Below are 20,882 nucleotides of genomic sequence, written 5' to 3'. Positions count from 1 at the left end.
CGGGCAGTAGGCAGGGGACACCCTGAATTGGTTGCCAGCCAATCGCAGGGCACACAGAGACAAACATCCGCACTCACAATCACACCTAGGGGCAATTTAGAGAGTCCAATCAATTTACCGTGCATGTTTTTGGAATGTGGGAGGAAACCGGAGTACCCGGAGAAAACACACGCAGGCACGGGGAGAACATGCAAACCATACACAGGAAGGCCAGGGCTGGATTCAAACGTCTGCATTGTGAGGCAGATGTGCTAACCAGTCGACCATAACGTATCATATATTGTATAATACATTTATGTAGTAAATGCAAATATAAACCAGGTTACATGTAGTTAGTGTTTGGCTTTGATCTTGTGGTGGGGTGAGCGTAGGGAAGAAACCTTTTGCTAACAGTATAGCTCAACTGTGAAACGCAATAGTGAGTTTAAGAAACGTCAATGTCAACTTCATGTTGTGGAAAGAGCTGTTCTGTCCAAAAAAGGTACCTTGCACGGCAAATGAAGTAAGTGTCTGTCATCTTTTCCAATGCTGTGGATTCAACTCATTAAACAACAGGTGGTGTGCGCGTCATCATTGTTTCAACGCCCCTCATCTTAGCCTGCCATGGCCTAGTTTAAGTTGGGCGCCACAATGTGGATTGTAGGAGCCATTTCATGTATTTTGAAAGGCTATAATCTGTTGTCTAGAATTTAATTATACCTGGAAGATCAATCACGTTTGTAAGAACAAACACGCTACAAGGACTTATTTCACCAACGCGATCAAGCAGGTCAAACAGTCCATGTGTTGGGTCCCCTGATTCTGGTCCTTGAGCACCGCCCTTGTTTTCCCCTGTGCGCACGCACGCGTGGCTGTCTTTGTGCAGGTTTGGAGAGACGATTGGTGCTGGGACCTGGTGCTTGCAAGCAATCATCATCAGCAGCATATATGACACGGTCCCAAATACTGCCTCTGCGCCTCGAATTAGTTTGTGCATCCAGCCACTATCATGAGCACTCTCAAGTAATTCCAGATTTTTGACTCTGCTTTATGAATTTTCAGATTACCTTGAACCCTGCCTGCCAACCCTGCACTGTAAACTCCACCTGCTACCATTCTACACCTGGACAACACAACCTTGCTCAACTGAACACCCAACTATGTTAGACTCAATAAATTCACCATTGTATTTCCCAAGTTGTCTCCAGTCTCTGCAATTGTGCCCTCCACATGCTCAGAACCCTGACACCATGTCTAGTCACCCTCTGTCACAGCCGAACTAGGTTAGAACCCAACTGCACAACTCAAACAAGACTAAATTTAATTCATGTTTTAATTAAAAAGGTCAACAGAAAGTCTGTTACTAAGAAACACAAAATCACTCAACTGAGGAGAAACAATCACCAAAAATAAAGTACCAAAGGAAAATTGACACAGGCTTGAAACACACACACAAATGGTGATGAGGAACAGGTGGAAACAATTGGGCTGGGGAAGAAAAACAAGAAACACGGGAAGAGCAAGTTGCTCAAAATGGGGAAAGAGACGATTTCAAAATAAAACAGGAAAAGAACACAAGACAAACTCAACCTGACTTTTTGAATATGACACCCTCAGTGGCTTAAAGATAGACTTAGCCACTACCAGTTCAGATGATGGTTGAATCAATATTGTGTCCTTTACATTGATTAAATTAAAAAACGGCTAAAATGTGGATGTAAATTCTGGTTTAGATGATGGTTGAATCAATTTATTGGTATTGTGTGATTTATGTTTGAAAAGAAAACATTAACTCAACATTTTATCAACCTTGCGCTTTGTGTATAATTTCCAACGTAGATTCATTACTTAAGCTGACCCATTTTTCGACATTGATTCACCCCTATTTTGTTTTCTCGGGTGTGTGCAGCGCTCACAAAGTGATCGCTAAGTCTGTTTACCTTTGAAGACGTAGTGATATGAGATCATTTTTTTTATAGACTGCAATAAATATAAAATGTCATATTAAATAATGCTAAACTGCAAGCCGCTTATGTTTTGGATTCATGAACAAACTAGCTAGCTAATACAAGCTAGCTAACAGACGAGTCCAACGTTACCTAACACCTTGAGGCTAACCCCGATCGCTGCTAATCATCTAATCATAGAAGTGAATAAAAGCAAATTGTTTGCTGCTTAAATGGGGTGGAATAATTCATTCGTTCATTTGTCTGTTTTTCAGTGTCGCTGTTAAAATCACAATCCAGAGAGGCACATTACCTACACCACGAGCCTAATGCAGCCAAATTGACAACGCCCGAAAAAGTTAACCAACGTCATCGCCACATTATTGCGTTCAATAATACACAGATAAAGTGCAAACGACAGCTTTATTCATTGTAGAATAGCAAACGCTCACTGCACCGTGTGGTGACATTATGAGCTCGGTAGCTGTACAACATGAATAACACCCAGCGGTTATCTCACCCGTGAAACAACTTAAACAGCTTTGTAAGCTTTCATCTGCCGTGTGTCACAGAGCATGTCTTCAACACCAGGAAGTAAACAATGTCGGGAAGAATCAGCTTTGGACAGCGTGTATGTGTTGATTCCTCCAAACAGAGTAACTTCCTGTCGGTATCGCAGTTTGTAGATCAGATGGCAAGTCATAATACTTGAAAATTCCATAAGAAAACAAGTTGATGATCGCTGTTAACAGCTGTGTGTGCGTGCATGCAGCACGTGCGTAACCTCCCAAGATGGCTGCGGTTGAAAAAAAGACCTCTAGAATGCCTTGCTCTGAGATGTGTTCAAGCGACCTATAGACAATGGTTTACTGTACACCACTCTATAACTACAATCACAATATTTCAGATATTGTAATGTTCACGTATTAATATCTTGAAAGGCGGACTTTTTCATAGAGCTCTTATATTCTATTGAGCAGATGTTAAATGCCTGGCCCATGTGAAGCTGATTCAGTCCAGTTAAGACCCACTGATAAAAAAAAAAAGCAGAAGTGTAAAAGTAATAGTTGTCCAGGAATCGTCATGGAAACTGAAACTAGATTGCTTACCAAGTCAGCACTTCGAAAAATTAATGTTCTGCCCATGTCGTGATAAGTGTGTGATCTGCACAGGTGGCGTTGAATGAGTCATGTTGAGGACTAGCCATCCACAGTAGGTATAAAAGGCAAAAAAAAACCAGGATGTGCAGCACGTTTTTTCGGGCAACCGCTGACATGTTGAGGTTTCTGTTGCTGACCACTCTCGCCGCACTGGGTAAGATTTGTCCGATTTTTACCATTTGACACCCTATCCTCGATAAATATGCTGACACTATTGCTTGGTATATTCTTGCTGGGCTCAGTACTGGCTGAGCTGGAGCCCCAGCCCCGGTTCTTGGAGGATGATGAAGCTGAAGAGAGAGTTGTTGGAGGCGAGGTGGCAAGGCCCAACTCCTGGCCCTGGCAGGTAATGTACACTTTGTATCTTATCCTGTCATACTTTGTTCTTATATGTATGCACCACAATGAAGATAAAATATGGATAACAAGTTTGTAAGTGCGTCCATTTCCCTCCCATTTCCTTTGCTGCGGTGTACCACAGGGTCCGTTTTGTTTTTTGCTTTGTTTATTTGTTTCTAATAGCCGCTGCCTTTGGCTCACAATTCAATGGATGAATCACATAATAACTGAATGTCAAACTGAACAGCAGAAAGTTTAAATATATACTAGAAAAATAAGCCAAAAAAGGAGGAACATGACAACTGCTTTTACAAATGTGTACATATTTTAAAAAAAATACTTTTAGGATGTCAAAATGCTTTTCTTAGTTATTCGTACAACATGCTGTCACTGAAAAGGGAATAAACCTTTGAATCTTAGTCAGACCCACGTGTATGTGCTCTAAAGCAACTTAAATGTAACAATAAAATCAAATTATACAATAATGTCAATGAATAATATACTGTATTTGTTGTGTATTTTACAGAGTAGTGGGCCCACATAGCTCTGCATTTTTTAGAACCCCCCCATCTGTGCACTGCACGCACCAAACCGTGAAGCCCTCACCGTGAAATTGGTAACCCATAACAAGACTGTGTTTCGAGCTGGTACGGGATCATGTCTACAAAGATTGAACTGCAAAGGGAACGCTCGTTGTGTTGCAGTTAGAGATTCGTTTGTTTTGATAAACATTTCCACAATGAAAGCGCGATGCTCACCAGTCCAATTCTTGGCAGCAACTGAAAAAGAAACGAAAAACAATGGCATTATAAAGAAAAAAGCAAAATGGCATTACATGAAAAAATGGCATTATATGTACTTTTCGAAAATAAAAAACCCTTTTTGTTTCTTTACTTTATTTGCCTTTTATTTAACCTACAATGTGTTGGATCATTTTATATATAAATGTATACAACATAAATGTAACAATAAATTGCAAAAATCGCAAAAATAATGCATGACAATAATGTACATTTTCTACGTTGAAAACCAAAGATATTTTAAAAATATAATTTGAATTCAAGTTTGCTCACATAGGCATTTGTGTTTGTGTGTGCGTGTGTGCGTGTGTGTGTGCGTGTGTTTTAAAAACTTAAATGAAAAATAAAATACAAATACACACTAAAAAAGTTCATTTAATAATATTTTTGTCCCCAAAAAATAACGTCTAATTGTTATTTGGTTTTACATGCATTGATATCCATGTGTATGTGTTTTAAAACAATATAAATGCAACAATAAAATAAAAATAATTGCATGTATTTTAAATGTGAAATGTGTTGTTTAGCGATTTTTCACGTAAAGAACATTTTGTCATTTTTTATGTGTACTTCCTATGTTGCATTAGATCTCTCTTCAGTACAAATCTGGCAGCAGCTTCTACCACACCTGTGGAGGAACTCTGATCAAGAGAGGCTGGGTGATGACCGCTGCTCACTGCGTTGACAGGTGGGAAAGCAAACATGGCTGGCCATTGCTTTTGACTCTTTAACAGGGTTATAATAGTTTTGCATTTTTCACAATAATTTTCCTTTTGCTATGACTTTTTTTTACTCCAATTCAGTTACTTTTAATTTGTTTTTAGAGCAGTTTTTTTTTTAGATTTTATTATTATAATTATTATTATTATTATTGCTTTAGTTTAGTTTTTATTAGTTTGTTTTTTTGTTTTTTTTAATCTTATTTAGTTCACATAAATGTTTTTTCAATTCCAATTTTTCCATAAATTTTCATTAACTACAGTATAATAACTTTGCTCAGTATTGACCATTTTCTTGATAAAATATGCAGTATTAATAAAACGTATGCACTTCCTCAGGTCTAGGACTTGGCGTGTGGTTCTGGGAGAGCACAACATTAACAGTCATGAGGGCAGAGAGCAGTACATGAGCGTGAGTCGCGTCTACCTTCACCCCAGGTGGAACTCCAACAACGTTGCCGCAGGGTCAGCAATGCTATTTTCCCCCACTCTCCTGAACACACTGTCAAAAAGCATCCAGAAGCTCATCATCCAAAATGTTACCGCCGTCTCTCCTTGGTCCCTGTTAGGTGGGACATTGCTCTGCTGCGTCTGTCCTCTGACGCTTCCCTCAACAACTATGTGCAATTGGGTGCCATCCCTCCCTCTGGTCAGATCCTGCCCCACAACAACCGCTGTTTCATCACCGGATGGGGACGCACTCAGAGTGAGTACTACGCTTTTCACTAGCCTACGCAAGGTTTTAGACCAATTTTACACAAGGTTGAGAACAACTCATTTTACAATTTTGCTGCAGTTCCCCACACCCGGTAGGCAGTGGACGTATTACGTAACAATGATGTAGGCGAGGTGGTATATCTCACTCTTTATCGCAGGCGTTACATTCCAGACTACCCCTGCAATAGATTAACTCTTCAAAGCAGTGACCACCAAGTAGCCTATTTAGGACTGTACTATACTATTATTCTCACATACTGCATTGCGAAGTTTTCACAAGTCTGTCACATGGTTTCATGCCCTTGGGCTGGTACGGAGGGGCTTTTTCTTTACATTCATGAGTTACTTTCTCATTTTTGCAAGGTTTCCACAAAGGTCTTTTTTTGCAAGATTTTAGCTGTAGGGCTCGTGAAGAAGGGCTTTTATCGGAACAGTCAGAGTCATATTTACATTTTTCTCATGATTGCAAAATGTTTTTGTGACGTTTTCACTGCAGTGCTTGTCTGGAAAGGCTTTTTTTTTAGCATTCATTGCCACTAGTTTCCATTTTTGATGACTCAAGGCTCACGTGAGGTTTTCGCAAAGTGTTTTGACAGTTTTCGCAAGATTTCAGATTCAGGGGTTTTGCTCAAGAATTCGTTTTTTTCTTTTTTTTTAAACATTAATAGTCAATAGTTTACATTTTCTCAAGAATTCCCAAGTGTATTTATAAAGGTTTTCGTAAAATATTTACTCTAGGTCTGATCCCGAATGGCTATTTTTTGGAACATTCATAGTTAGTAGTTTTCACAAGATTTTCGGAACATTTTCACTCTGGGTATGATCCAGAATGGCTATTTTTTGGAGAACATTCATAGTTAGTAGTTTTCAAGATTTCCACTTCTAGGGTTGGTCCTAACGGAATTTGGGGGGAAAATCATAGTCAAGTTTTTTTCAAGGTTATAACATGATTGGTCTTAAAAGGGGGTTCGGCTTTGCTGTGCCAATGGACACTATCATGCCCAGACGCATTTACGGTGTTGGAAAATAGTTCACTTGATGCAACCCTGCTTACATTTTAGTTTGATTCTGCTAAATTCCAGTGAAAACAGATTATCTCCTGCTCTCTGTTATCCCAAAATCTATACACTGTGTTCGCACTATGTCGTCCAGCCGGAGGTCAGCTGTCTGCCCAGCTGAAGCAGGCCTACCTCCCTGTGGTGGACCACAAGACGTGCTCCAGCTATGGATGGTGGGGCAGCACGGTCAAGAACTCCATGGTCTGCGCTGGCGGAGGCAGTGACTCCGGTTGCCAGGTGACTATATTCTACATACTGTATTTATTATCCACACGAGCCAGAACCCAAGTAAACACCAAATGTATGAAAAAGGAAGACATGTTGTGATACAAAACCTGGGCTTTCTGTCATTCTCACCAAATATAAATGGAATGTTTAGATTTATGACGCAATTGTCATTATTAGTATATATCGTGATTAGGATCTCCTAGTGGAAGTTTACGGTCAAACTAAACATAAAACAAAGACAACAAGAGCTGCGAGGAGTTATAAAGGGCCCTCGTAACCGTGGCCACATTGGGGTACTGGCTGCCAGGCTTGATGTGCGTGTAACATAAGTTTTCCCCCAGATTGAAACCTTCAAAAACGGCATAATTTTTCTTTGTAAACAGCGCATCGCCACGGCAACAGTTTGTGCGCAATGAAAACCTTTCAACAGATTTTCAATTTAAATAACTAAAACACCCAAAGTTTGAAGATGATTAGATAAATTCCCTAGAAGGAGTTCATTAAAGTATGATCTCTAATTCAGGGCAAAAATGGGGCCAATAAATTCAAACTGGCAGACTTCCTATTAGTATTACCATATGGCTCCAAAAGACTTTTTCTTGTAGTTCTTAAGCAGATACATATGCCTCCCAATTTTTGTAGCTCTAGGTGAAACTTTCAACTTGTGGTGCTTTTTTAAAAAATGATGGCGAGCATTAATGAAACATTTTTAAGAAACTGCACAATAACCCTCTAATACACAGGTGTCAAGCTCCGGTCCTAGAGGGCCGCTTTCCTGCATTGTTTCCAATTCGCCCTGCTGCAACACACCTGTTTCAAATGATCAGGGTAGTATCAGGCTCCTTCAGAGCTTGCTTATGAGCTGATAATTTAAGGGATGGAAAACATGCATGAAAGCGGCCCTTGAGGACCTGAGTTTGACACCTATGCTCTAATATATACAGTAAATGTGTTTGGCAGGCCTGATGCGTGTACAAAGTGTCATGAATTACCGCCCAGGTTTGGACCTACGTATGCATCCCAATTTTCACAGATCTACATGAAACATACAACCGGGAATGCTTCGTTAAAAAATTGTATTGGGCACCGCTGAGCTGTTTATCTAAAATTGCACAGTGAAAAGTTTCATGAGTTTCCGCCCAGGGTTTGACCCTCAAAAACAGTGCATCGCCACGACAACAGCATGCGATGAAATATAAAAAAATCAATAACTTTTCATCTTAATCATGTAACATTTAACACTTGAAGCCGATAGATATTTTAGTTGAGCTTTTTTGGATGCCTGAACGAATTATTGACGTTTCACTTCATTTCAATGGGTAACGTTGATTTGAAATACAAAGCAAGTAAGTCAAGATAGCACTGTATTTTCTTAAAATGTGTTGTGGTTTTGTATTCAGGGTGACTCCGGCGGCCCCCTGAACTGCGACGTGAACGGCAAGTGGGTGGTGCACGGCGTGACCAGCTTCGTGTCGTCATCCGGTTGCAATGCCTACAGAAAGCCCACTGTCTTCACCCGCGTGTCCGACTACATCAGCTGGATGAACGGCGTAAGTATTCAACTTCCATCTGTTGAGTGAATTAAACCTGATGAACTTGCTATCGTGCTGTTTGTCACGCTAAGTGGGGGAAGTGACGCATGCTGTATCTTTTTTAGGGGGGTGGTAATCGTTTTTAAAGTATTTTTCTTTTCACCATAATAATTCATCCCTCTTTACTTTTTTTTTTCCCAGATAATGGGTTGAAAGGAAAAGACAACTGGAGAATGAAGAACTCTAATTGTTGTCATTATACGTTATCCCATCGGAATAAAATGTTCTATATTATCAACTCATCTTCGCGTCTCATTTTTGGCCCAACGACAGCAGTCAGATCATTAAATAACATTGAAAAACAAATTAATAAAATGAAAATGGAAAGCAGCTGATCCAGTCACTCAAGAAGATGAGACAAATAGTGAGTTGGGATGTAGAATTATTAGAATTAAATACTAAACAACGTGACACTACCTCACAATTGTTCATTTCTTTCTGACGGAAGCTTGGTTAAAACATTGTTTTGTTTAAATTTTTTTAGAAGTTGTAATTTGAATTAATTTTGTCTTTTATTTTCTATTTTTCATCATTCAGCTCAGTTGCTATTCTTTTTATAGACGTACGGCACCACCTAGCGGATGCCTTGAAAACATCTTAGGTGCTGGGTCACGCTCCGTGCTCCGTCAGAAAAAAAGAAGAAATTACAAATAAAATGTAAAAAACAAATCGTCAAAACGTATGAATTATAGCTGACAAGTCTGCTGCAAGACATCATATTAAAACAAGATGAACGTCAATTTGAATCATTTGGTAAACAGAAAACAATAATAACACCAAATATTAGGTTTTAAAATAATTATTTATCATAGTAGTACTATTTTAATTAATAAAAACACAACAATGATAAATGTATTAGTAGTAGTGATAGCCTGCTATTTCACTCATGAAAGCCATAATTATATTATCATTAATAATAATAATAATAAGAAGAAGAACACCGATCATTAATAAAGAAGTACTATTTTTATGAATTAAAAACAACAATAGTGGTAGTCTACTATTTTACTAATGAAAACCACATAATTATTATTGTTATTATTATTACTATTATCATTATTACTAAACCAATAATTATAAAAACATACAGTATTCTACAAAATAAGGACGATTGTGTCCTTCTATCTAATGTGTATATATTTATTTATTTTATATATTTAATGTTTGTTTAATGCAATGTACTTTATCTAATATCAACTGATGAGTGCAGTTTGGATTAAGAATGAGTACAGAAAATGAGATGATTTTTTTTTCTAAAAAAAAATAAATAGATCAAAGGTGTCCAATTGTCCTTCTTCTTCTCTCTCGTGGAGTATCGAATAGCAAAAATTCTGCCTGTTTTCTTTTTCTGACTGGAACCTGAGCAGGAAGCACAAGAGGTCACCACTACAGCATTAATAATGCAACACAGCCACGGACTGACAATTTGCTCCCCAAAAAAACATTAAATTTGTCTTCAGGTTATGAAAACATGCTAGTGTTTGAGAGGTTCTGAATCGGGCTCATTTAATTAATACCACCCCTACACTGATTTTGAGCCCATGACCTGGAAGCTTGGCTGGTCGAAGATCCAGAGACACTTTCAAGTGAAGGGCGGGTATGGTAATATTAGCCGGTGGTGGCTTCATTTGCAAGCTGGACACTGAAGACTGAGTGTCTCCTGCTCCAAAAGGAAAAAAACACCATCAGTGCTGTTGCCGCTTGGCGCTTGCTTTGTTGCAATGCCCGATAGCTCCTCCGTCACTTTTATGAAGAAATGTTCCTCCATACAACATACAACTACTATATCATTGTCCTCTAATGTCTTTTGTTTTTCTTCATTTTTAGCAGTAGATGCTAAAGCCAACATTTTAGTCATTCTTGTTCAATGGCGTGCCACAAAGCTACCACTGCCCTCAACTTTTTCTTGTTATTCTTGATTTTTATGAGTAGATGTTCTCGCGTATAGGGAATCCAACATTTTAGTCATTTTACTAGCTTGTGGTGTACCGCATGGAATTGGAAACTATATCTGTTTATCTGTACTTTTTCTTTTGTCTCATATTAAATCCATTATTTTAGTTCTCCTCCTCCTAGTGTGTGCACCATTGGGAAGCTACCTCTACCTCCTATCTCCTAGATTTTTATGACAAAATATTCTAACAAATCCAAAAATATAATATTTTCCAGATGATGTGCATTGTAAAAAAATCCTTCACATAGTATGTTTCGCCTGTAAGAATCTGTTTTTTAATGGGTTGAATTGTGATGTTATTCTTCAATCCTGTTCCTCGAAGGCCACTGTTCACTAATCAGCAAGGTTTGCAGAAGCTGGATAATGATCGTGATCATGCGAATCGGGTGCGTTGCAGTGGGGAGAGATGGAAAACCAGCAGGACAGCAGAAGGATTTACACATGTATGGTAGAGCTGTTTGTCTTCACTTTTCAAAATGTTGAGAGATATTGCAAGCATTTTTTGTTACCAATCCCCCTTTTAAATATGATGTAAAATGAAATAATGACTGAACTGTTTTTTTACTGGTCTCTTAAAACCAAGTTACTTATTAATTTGTTGGGTACATGCAACATGAGGCTTTGGGCTCACAGTCATAATGGTCCTCCGAAGGAAATCATGACTATGATGTGGCATGCAAAACAGCACCTTTATTGAAAAACTGTCTTTATTTAAGCGCATGCTTTTGATCAACCACAGTTCTTCACATGAAGGAGCCCATATAATATGGTACAAGGCACATTGCCGAAGCATATGTATTCAAATTAAACTGGTGACATTATGCACCTATGGTATAAATACTGTATATTAGTAATTACAGACCAATTAATGGGCATTTTAGATAGGAATCAATGTCTTCACAGCAGCCTCGGCACCAGGGTGAATAACTCAAGTTGTAAGTGGTCACACGCTCTTGGACGGACGGGGCAGAACCAGCTTGAGTCCGATATCCACCACGCAGGACGGCATGTATGACAGCGGGATCCACAGGAGCTTGGCGTCCCACCCGGCGCTGTAGCGGGTCCGGGGGTACACGGCAGTCAGTGCGTGCTCCATGCAGCCAGTCACCTTGGTCAGGTCCGAGTCGCAGATGGCGTTCATGATGAAGCGCTGGATCCTAATGTCTGCAATTGATCAATCACCAATTGTTGATTGGTGAGTAGTTTTACTTTATTTTAGTTGTAATGTACATGCACATGAGGCAAGGTCTCCCTTTAACTTCCACCAACAACCTGGGCTAAATTTAGCTTCTCCCCGACAAACAGTATGTTTGTGTGTCTAAACAGATGATGATGAAACAGAGATGGCCCACTAGGCATTCTGATTAATATTGCAATTGTGGAATGTGAGTTAAGAAGCAAATTCCACCCCTTTTTCAGCCATCTCAGGGGATAACCATTTTGTCACTTCTGTTGACTGAAAATGAGACCACAGTTGCTCAGGGCTCAGATAACGACCAATCATGGCTCAGCTTCAGAAAACAGGTGAGCCGTGATTGGTCGTTAACTGAGCCCTGAGCAACTGTGATGTTATTTTCAGTTGACAGAAATGATCAAATTGCTGCTCCCTGAGATGGCTAAAAATGGGTGGATTAACTCTTACTCCACAAACGCAATATTAATCACTCAGAATGCCCTGTTTCAACTAGTGGGCCTGCATAGAACATTCTTGAAAAAAAAACGTTTGGGTTGACTTCCTCTTTGAGCATCTCACTCACACTTGTCCAGGTATTTGTCCCCGTAGCTTGCTTGCACTTCGGGGCTGAGCTGGTTCCACAAGCGGTGCAGTTCCCTCTCGATGGGTTCCAGGTTGGTCACAGCTGTCTTGAAGAAGCCCGGCTCAATGATGCACACGTTCACCCCAAAGTAGTTGATATCTCTCCTGTGGAAAGCCCCATCAAATGTTGCTATTATTTTGTGTTTGCGCTGACAGTAGTGTAGAAAGACAATCACTTGCTCTTCATATCTGTTTTACTGTTGGACATTTTATTTTACATGGGATATATTATGCATTTTATTCACAATCAAAAACAGCTCCCTGGTGTATTAGCAAAATTACACTAATTTGTGAGGTGGATCTGCTAATGTGGCACAAGCACACATTGCCAAAGACAAATATCCCTGCCACAACTTCACAGCATTTGAGTATCTGTTCGCAGAGAAATTTCTCACATAAAGGCCATAGCCAAGATTTGAATACCAAACCTGCTAATCGCAAGGATGTAGTGCTGCTTGTTATGTTAAAATGCAGCATAATTCAGATCAACATGACCATAGACACATTTTCACTAGGTAAAGAATAGGTAGATAAAAGATTTATAGTAATTTCACACGAGACAAATTTCACACAGAGACCCAACTATTTGTATACAACCAATCCATGTACCATTCTTTCTTTCCATTTTCCATTGGCAAGCAAAAATCAAAAAATGAAAAAGTGACTGATTATCAAATAAGTTTTTTAAAGCTAACAAAAAAGAAACCTAATGTTTCATATAGAAATTATAGTTTCAGATCAATAACACAAATAAAAAAAAATTGTTACATGCTATATACAGTACCTTACTCTGAAGTTTTGTAGTAAGCATTAGTAAAGAGATGGTATCTTGTAAAATAGCCTAATAACAAAATAACTATAGTACAGTAGTTTAATCTTTCGATTTTCCATTGCCGATTGAAAGTGGATGACAAAAGACACAAACAACGAAAAAGTAAATTTTCCAGATTATGTCACCATTATGGCAGTGGAGACTTGGTGAACAAACAATAACCTTTGTCCCAAACAATGCAATGCGTCATTTTTGACTCTGAGCTCAGTTTTATTCCTCATATTAAAAATGTAACCAAGATTGGTTTTTATCACCTTAAGAATATCGCCAGAGTCCGCCCGTTTCTCTCTCAGGCTAACACGGAAGTGCTGATGCATGCCTTTATTTCCTGTCGTTTAGATTACTGTAATGCCCTGCTCTCTGGCCTCCCGAAAAAGAGCATTTCACCACTGCAACTACTGCAGAATTCAGCCGCTCGGGTGCTGACGAGAACCAGAGGGCGGGAGCACATTACGCCAGTTTTTAAATTGCTGCATTGGCTCCCTGTGTGTTTCAGGATCGATTTTAAAGTACTTTTATTAGTTTATAAATGTGTTAATGGTCTTGGGCCATCTTATTTATCTGATTTGCTTTTATCATACCAGCCCTCGCGGATCCTGAGGTCCTCTGGCGCCGGCCTTTTATTTATTCCAAGGGTGAGGACCAAAATGCATGGCGAGGCTGCATTCAGCCATTTTGGTCCTCACCTTTGGAATAGCCTGCCAGAGGATGTCAGGTCTGCAGAGACTGTTGATATTTTTAAGAGGAAGCTCAAGACACACCTTTTTAGTTTGGCTTTCAACAACTTTTAAATAATTTATCTTTTCTTTTGATTGAAGATAATTCTATGTTTTGCTTTGAATGTTTTAAAGCACTTTGAGTTGCATTTTTATGTATGAAAAGTGCTATATAAATAAAATGTGATTGATTGATTGATCATTCCAAATAGCCTGAAATCTGAAATCACGAGAAGGCCTCCTCACCTGAGGCAGTCGGAGAAAGACTCCACGGCAAACTTGGAGATGCAGTAGCCACCGCCGTTTGCCGCCACTCGCCCCAACACGGATGCCACGTTGACCACGCGCCCGCGGGCTTTCTTGACCAGGGGCAGGAAAGTCACGGTCATGCCGATCACGCCGTTCATGTTGACCTTGAGCGTGCTGTGGAAGTCTTCCACTTTCATCCACTCGGTGGGGCCCATGGGCAGAGAGCGGCCGGCATTGTTCACAATACCCCAGAGTCCTTGTGGGAGAAATGACGTACAAATATAAAACATGAATATATAAATGAAGAAAACGGTCACAACTGCTCAGCAAGCTGCAGTAATATCTATCATTTTTTTGCAAATCAAATACAATCAAAGTAAAATGGAAACTATGTGGTTCTTTTATTTTGAAAGTTGTGCTTTTATTTTATATGCACACATGTGGATGTTACATACAAGTGAAGTAGCAAGCAAGAGCTATGACTTGGCTGAAGTGTTGACAAGCAAATATGACAACAGTCCTCATGTTCGCAACATTCTTATTTCCTGCAAGGTGGAGGTTAGAGAGCCAAGAAGATTTGGCCAGATATTACCGTACGCAAATCTACAGTTTCACATACTGTACAAATTGGTTTATTTATAAGTCATCACTGTCTCATTATACATTATTGTCAATCATATTACATTTCTCGCTTAACTATATATTTGGGAGTCCGGACTTGGAATGGCTAATGAGTTAGTGGTTGATGAACAAAATTTATGTTATCATGTTTAAAGTGGACAATGTCATGTCCACTTACAATTTTGCTTAACATTTGTGTTTCCTGATTTATAACAATACATACCATATCTACACGTGTAACAATTTATTGAAAGAAGACAATGTGCTTTTCCTAAATACAAATTCAAAGACAAGGTTAGCATGTTAGCTTGGCCCTCTGCAAGTATTCCAGTTTCTCATGTGGCCCCTTTGCACAATTAATTGTCCACCACTGCATTAGACAATAATAAAATAGTACAGTAAACTTCCACTGTATTGTTGCTCAGTTTTGGTTGTCCTGTTATATCACCAAAAGTGTTATTACAGTTGTATATATATTGTTTGGATAGTATTTTTGTGTTATCCGTTGCTCTTGCTCTCTCTCGATATATTATGTGTTTGAATGTGTTACTATTCAGGATGTCACAATATCGGCAATATTGTGATATCGCGATATTAAAAATGCCACGATATATTGTCGTCGGCATGTCACAATATTAATAGCAACATATCTGTTTCAAAGCCCGTTGTTTTCCATTTGTGCAGTTCCAGCACCCTCTGGTGGTTAATTTATTAGTGGCAGATACCACCTATGTTTAAGAGCCATGCTAATCGCCAGATGGAGGGCAACAACACATTTGAGTTCCTCCACAAATTGACCAAATTCCCAATGTGTGCATGCATTAGCAAGTAAGTGCTGTTATGTACAAGAATTTAGTGATTTTTTTTTTAGATTTCTTTTTACCAATATCGTGAGCTTTTATACAGTATCGTGAATTTTTTATATATCGCCAACCTTCCCACAATATCGTGTTAATTCTCATACACTGAGGTTCCTATAGTGATATTATCGTATCATGACATTTGGATATCGTGATATCTCTAGTTTTTATATTTTTATAATTACGTTTAAAGACCTTGAAAAATGTTTAAGAGCTATAAATCATGCCTAGAGTGCACGGGCGTAGCTACAAATGTTTCAGTGGAGTGGTGAGAGTGATACAACACCTGATACAACTGAGAGGTGGCCACTGGAAGGTGAAATCTTTGTGGGGGAATCTCTCGGGATTCCCACGGGATGGGAGTCGACTTTACCTTTCATCGCAGGATCAGGACGGTGCAGGATAAAATGTTCACGGGAGATGCGTAGCCATTTTTAATGTAACTGATCTCCAAAATGGAGTCATTTTCACCGGTAGAGGGATGAGATAAGATTTTTTTTTTTTTTTATAAACTATGGTTGAGGACTGGGACAGGACGACATTTTTACTGGGGTTGTGGGATGGGATGGGAGTGAAAATTCACTTCCGTGTCACCTTCTAGTGAAATAAAATTCACAAATATACAGAACCTTGCCCAACACACTCATAATAGAAGCAGAATCAAGTAAAAAGCAGCATTTTGCTTAATTTAACTCGATAATGCCATTTTATTTGCTGTTGTTTTACTTTTGTGTACTATCGCATATTCTACTTCTATTTTGTATACTGTGATAGATGGCTCATTAAAAATTACGGTGACGCAAATATTTATCATAATTCTAAATGTTCCTTTTAACTTGTTTTTTTTTCCCCTGATTGTTATGAGTGTGCTCGGCAAGATTGCTGTGCATTTTATGGCATGAAGCCGTGACTGTGGATGGTATGATAAACAATGACATCTCGGCCATGTTGGCCACGTTAGTTATGGAGTTGAAGTAATGATTTTCAGTTACATTGACTGCAAGAAATAAAAATGGTCTTTATTAAAGAGAGATTCCTATAAATGTACAATTATTGTAAATGTATTGTGGCAGAGAAATAGGGGATTTAAGAATACTATATCCATTTGAAAATAGCAAGAAAGTCACAGGTATTAAAAGCTTTCCTTGTTGCGGTGTTGGCGGCCAGAGAGTGACCACCGTTGGCCACCACATATAAGCCCTGCCCCTGCTAGGGTGTATTTAAACATGGTATTTCTATATCATGGACTGAGGACGGGATCTCCTGCGATGATTACTGAGTGGAATTACTGCATAATTTAATATTTGCAGGCCAATTCGCTCACCGCTGTCGCCAACCTCCTTCTTGGTCCATTCCATGGCTCTCTGGATGCTGTCCTGACTGGTCACGTCCAGCAGCACCGTCTTCAAGTAGGGCCCCGTCATCTTCCTCAGCTCCTCGGCTCCTTTTTCAGTGAGGCAGCCGGCCAGCACGTGGAAGCCCTTTCGCTCCAACTTCTTGCACAGCAAGTTTCCAAAGCCTGAGTCGCAGCCGCTCACAAAGACGTATTTGTCGGACACGTCTTCGATCTCGAGGCTGTCTCTGTACAACCACGCGGCAATCCACAACACCGCAAAGGTGGCGCTTATGTATAGCCAAGCATTGTCCCTGCAGACAGTAAGGATGTACGTAACCTATATGAGAAATATTATACTTGACTTATGAAATGGTGCGTACCAAGTGTCACTGTCGAAGTTTTTTTTTTAACTTATAAGAACGATAAATCCATTTATTTCAGTACAGTATTTCAATTGAAAAGTGAAATTGGATACAATATAGAGTCAATGAACACACAGAAAATTACTTTTAAGAAGGCTAATTCCAAACTAATTGGATTTTCTATAATCATTTAGATTTTTTAACGTGAAATGTTAATTTGATTTGATTAGCTATAGGTGATAATCATCAAAATCATTTTTTAAAAATCATTAAAAATGTCACTTTGTATGAGAGTGAGTCTGCATCTAAATTTTGATACCTTAATAGCATGTCTATTCATATTAGCAAGGGGTAAAAACCAAACAAACATTTTTTTTCTTATTGCTATTAAGTTCGCTGAAAAGGTTGTTGGTGAATTTACTCAGTTTTATTTTGTCAAGTGGTAGCACGAAATAAAAATATCTGGATCCAGATACATTTTTTATGCAGACTATATGTCTACTTAAAAATATATCTGGATGATGTGTGATGACTATCTACAGGTGGGTATCAATAAATGAGAAAATTGTGGATTTAAAAAAATATATATTTCTATATCTTAATTCAAAAAGTAAAACTCATATCGTTAGCCTAATTGTTTATCACCAAAGTTATTTTTAACGTTTACAAAATGGTATGTTGAACTTACTCAATTTTATTTCATCAAGTGGGTGCACAAAATGAAATCATCTGGATCCAGGTATATATTTTAAGTGGACATATAGACATTTAAAGACATTTAAAATGAGTTGCATTGACTCTTAATCTTGGTCAATTAGTTGTTGCTGGGCAGAATTCTTGGGGGGCAGTCAACCCCAAAATTAAACAAATGCAACATTTTTATGTTAAACAATTGTGTGGAACAGACAGTTAAAAATATTACTTAAAGTCATTTTATTTTATTATTTTTTTAAATATCAGCGTTCATGCTGATTCCTTGACAACTTGGGCCAGGGAGCGCTGCTGCCCCACACATAAAAGTAAGGACAAGGAAACACGGTGAAACTCATTGGCAATTAATGAAAGTAAACAAACAAACAAAAAAACATTGTTACGATAGTACAGTGTATCTGTATTCAATATAAATGAGGGATTTGGAAAAAAGGAAAAACAATTTTTTTGCAACACAGAACGAACTACTGGATTTGTTGCCTAAACTGCAAAATCATTGTGTTGTTTCTCAGGAGCAATTATGTTATGAGTCACTTTGACCTGCAGCATGTTTAATCATCCAAAACTGTCGACCTCATTATTAACTTATCTTACCAACTGTTGAGTGCAATTGCAGAAGTTTCATACTCAAAAACTTTTTTTTTAACTTTTAAATGGGTCAATTTGACCCACAACACAACATTAAAGGACAGTTAAACACTTCTTACCCTAAAAGCTCGTAAACAAACTCCATGTTTACTCTGCCTCTAGGCTCTGAAGTGGCTTTGCGGTCACCTGGAGGACTGCATAGGAAAAATAGTACAATATTACATGAAAGGAAATTGTCAAATCATAAAAATTATTCATTTATTATAAGTCTGACTGTAGCGCAGCACTACTCTCCATGTATGTACTCTACGTGTAGTTTTGCTGCTTGGGGCCACATGAGAAATCTTTGCTTAATACTCTTATGAAGGACAGAAAGGCATTTGTGAGGGATGGTGGGGGGTTTGGGGGGCGCTGCATTGTTTGTAAGTGGACATGTAATGCCCGTGACGGAGCTGCTTAGAAGCTGCTGGTAACCAATAACTTTCAAGTCCTATTACTGGGCCAAAAAAAGGTAATTCTATATTCAAATAGCTCAATGCTACACCACTTTTGCCACAATGTCCAGTTCAACTTGTGGGAACCCTGGGTTGGGCAAAGTATAGCCCACGGGCATATGGCCCTATCTTTTATACGGCCCAATGAACATTTACATTAATGAGAATTGTGTAATATTTGTTGCATAATTTTAGCCATTATGCCGCTGAAAATTGGTTAGCTAAAATGCATATATTCATTCATCATCATCATTTTCTTAATTTATTTTTAATGAATATGTCTAATTATTCTCAATAATTCGATAATTGAAAATAAAAATAGCAATAATATGAACTAATATTAATTAATTTAATTTAATACTATACGGAAACAATTTTACATTTAATGTTACATATATTTATTATTTTACTAATTAGTTAATTAATTAAACCAATTTTAAATAATACAAATTATTTATTTAATTATTTATCTAATTTGTCACACTTTTACATTTAACTTCTTGTTTTATCTTATCCAAGCAATAAATTACATTTAAGTTAACAACACTTCAATGCCAAAATAATGATAAATGATGAATTCAAGTGTAATATCCTGAAATATGACGGATACGCTTATAGCCAGAACACATATTTTACATTAGAAAAATCTCATACTTTGGCTCACCTCCAACAACGTCACAAAAACTGAACAAACAGGTGAATTATGTACCTTCTGCCATCTAGTGGAAAAGCATTCAATTATTTTACTTATCACTTTATGTCTCTAGCAAAGATAGATGAAGCAAGAATATACTCAACATTATTTGTAGTAAGTAAATAACTTTCAGACCATTTAAGTGAAATTGGGCAATTAGGAAAAAGTTAACAAAATTATATGCGAGACAGTGTATGTAATCAACCAACGTTTAAAAAATATTTTCATCCTACCTTCTTCCTGTTTTGGAGTAGTTATGGATGTGTACAAGTTATCCCTGTTCCTCCGTGTATGCTCACGTCCAACACCAAGGAGGCCACTCAAAGAGAGGCTTTCTCTCGCACTGCTGCTGCTTTATCCCTTAAGACAAGTCCGCCATTGCTAATCCCAAATCCATCAAGGCATTTGCTTTGTGCACTTTGAGGAGAAATATAGCAAAATGTCAGCATTTTGTTCAAGTCATTTAGATTAGCGATCTTCTGATTGCTGTATAGCATTGCATTACTTTCAAATTACTTTGGGATCAGTAAAGTGTTCTTTTCATGTGCAAAAACACAATAAGGCTTTTTTTTAAGCGTGTTAGTTAACGTAATCCCACTTGTGAAAGCCTTTTGTAAGACTTAAACATGTGCCAGATGTAAAGGGTGTCGTTTGTTTGCACGTGTAATACAAATGTTAAATCTTATTTGTGACAACTGGAAAACTATCTGTTCATTCATTCATTTTCTATAGTGCTCTGGCTCATTAGGGTCACAGGTGGGGTAGAGTCTACCATCTCACTTTTGGGCGAGAGAAACACCCTTGAGTGGTCGCCAGTCAGTTCATGGGCAAACGTAGACAAACAACCAATCACGTGCTCACAATATCTCTCGAGTCCTAACATGCATGTGTGGAGTCTACCCCAGTTTACTTTGAGTGAGAGAAGTAGAGTACATGATGGACTGGTGCCAGACAATTGCAGGGCATTTACAGACAAACAAGCATTCCTAGCAGTGGACAATTTAGCCTTCACACAGTTTAACATGCATGTTCGGAATTGCCGCCATGTGTGATATTCTGCATTCATATTTTGCCACCATTACAAAGCTAAAGTCATAATAGTTTCATTAAA

The 20,882-nt window shown here is 38.3% G+C and overlaps 2 protein-coding genes across 3 annotated transcripts; one reads left to right on the top strand and one right to left on the bottom strand.

The window, feature by feature from the left end:
- The first annotated feature begins 2,473 nt into the window (after window positions 1-2,473).
- On the top strand, window positions 2,474-8,780 carry LOC147141695 (elastase-1-like). 2 transcript variants are annotated; one of them, XM_086040363.1, is made up of 9 exons: window positions 2,474-2,556; window positions 3,098-3,239; window positions 3,328-3,431; window positions 4,812-4,912; window positions 5,283-5,408; window positions 5,513-5,649; window positions 6,813-6,955; window positions 8,347-8,496; window positions 8,680-8,780. In XM_086040363.1, the coding sequence occupies exons 2-9, from the start codon at window positions 3,167-3,169 to the stop codon at window positions 8,689-8,691; spliced, it is 846 nt and encodes a 281-aa protein (XP_085896489.1). In that variant the 5' UTR covers window positions 2,474-2,556; window positions 3,098-3,166; the 3' UTR covers window positions 8,692-8,780. The 2 variants fall into 2 exon arrangements, with proteins under 2 accessions (XP_085896489.1, XP_085896488.1); XM_086040362.1 differs by having other exon boundaries at window positions 2,539-2,619.
- A 2,382-nt stretch (window positions 8,781-11,162) lies between these two features.
- rdh5 (retinol dehydrogenase 5 (11-cis/9-cis)) lies at window positions 11,163-20,142 on the bottom strand. The gene is made up of 6 exons (XM_086040525.1): window positions 20,005-20,142; window positions 18,703-18,777; window positions 16,911-17,233; window positions 14,103-14,361; window positions 12,250-12,413; window positions 11,163-11,656 (listed from the first exon to the last, which is right to left on the bottom strand). The coding sequence occupies exons 2-6, from the start codon at window positions 18,726-18,728 to the stop codon at window positions 11,436-11,438; spliced, it is 993 nt and encodes a 330-aa protein (XP_085896651.1). The 5' UTR covers window positions 18,729-18,777; window positions 20,005-20,142; the 3' UTR covers window positions 11,163-11,435.
- Window positions 20,143-20,882: the final 740 nt, after the last annotated feature.

This window comes from Filicampus tigris, chromosome 9 (genome assembly GCF_054856515.1).
Source record: "Filicampus tigris isolate MCC_2025a chromosome 9, RoL_Ftig_1.0, whole genome shotgun sequence".
Taxonomy (NCBI): Eukaryota; Metazoa; Chordata; class Actinopteri; order Syngnathiformes; family Syngnathidae; genus Filicampus; species Filicampus tigris.
Note: the sequence above shows the minus strand (reverse complement) of the source record. Positions and strands in the feature narration are given on the sequence as shown.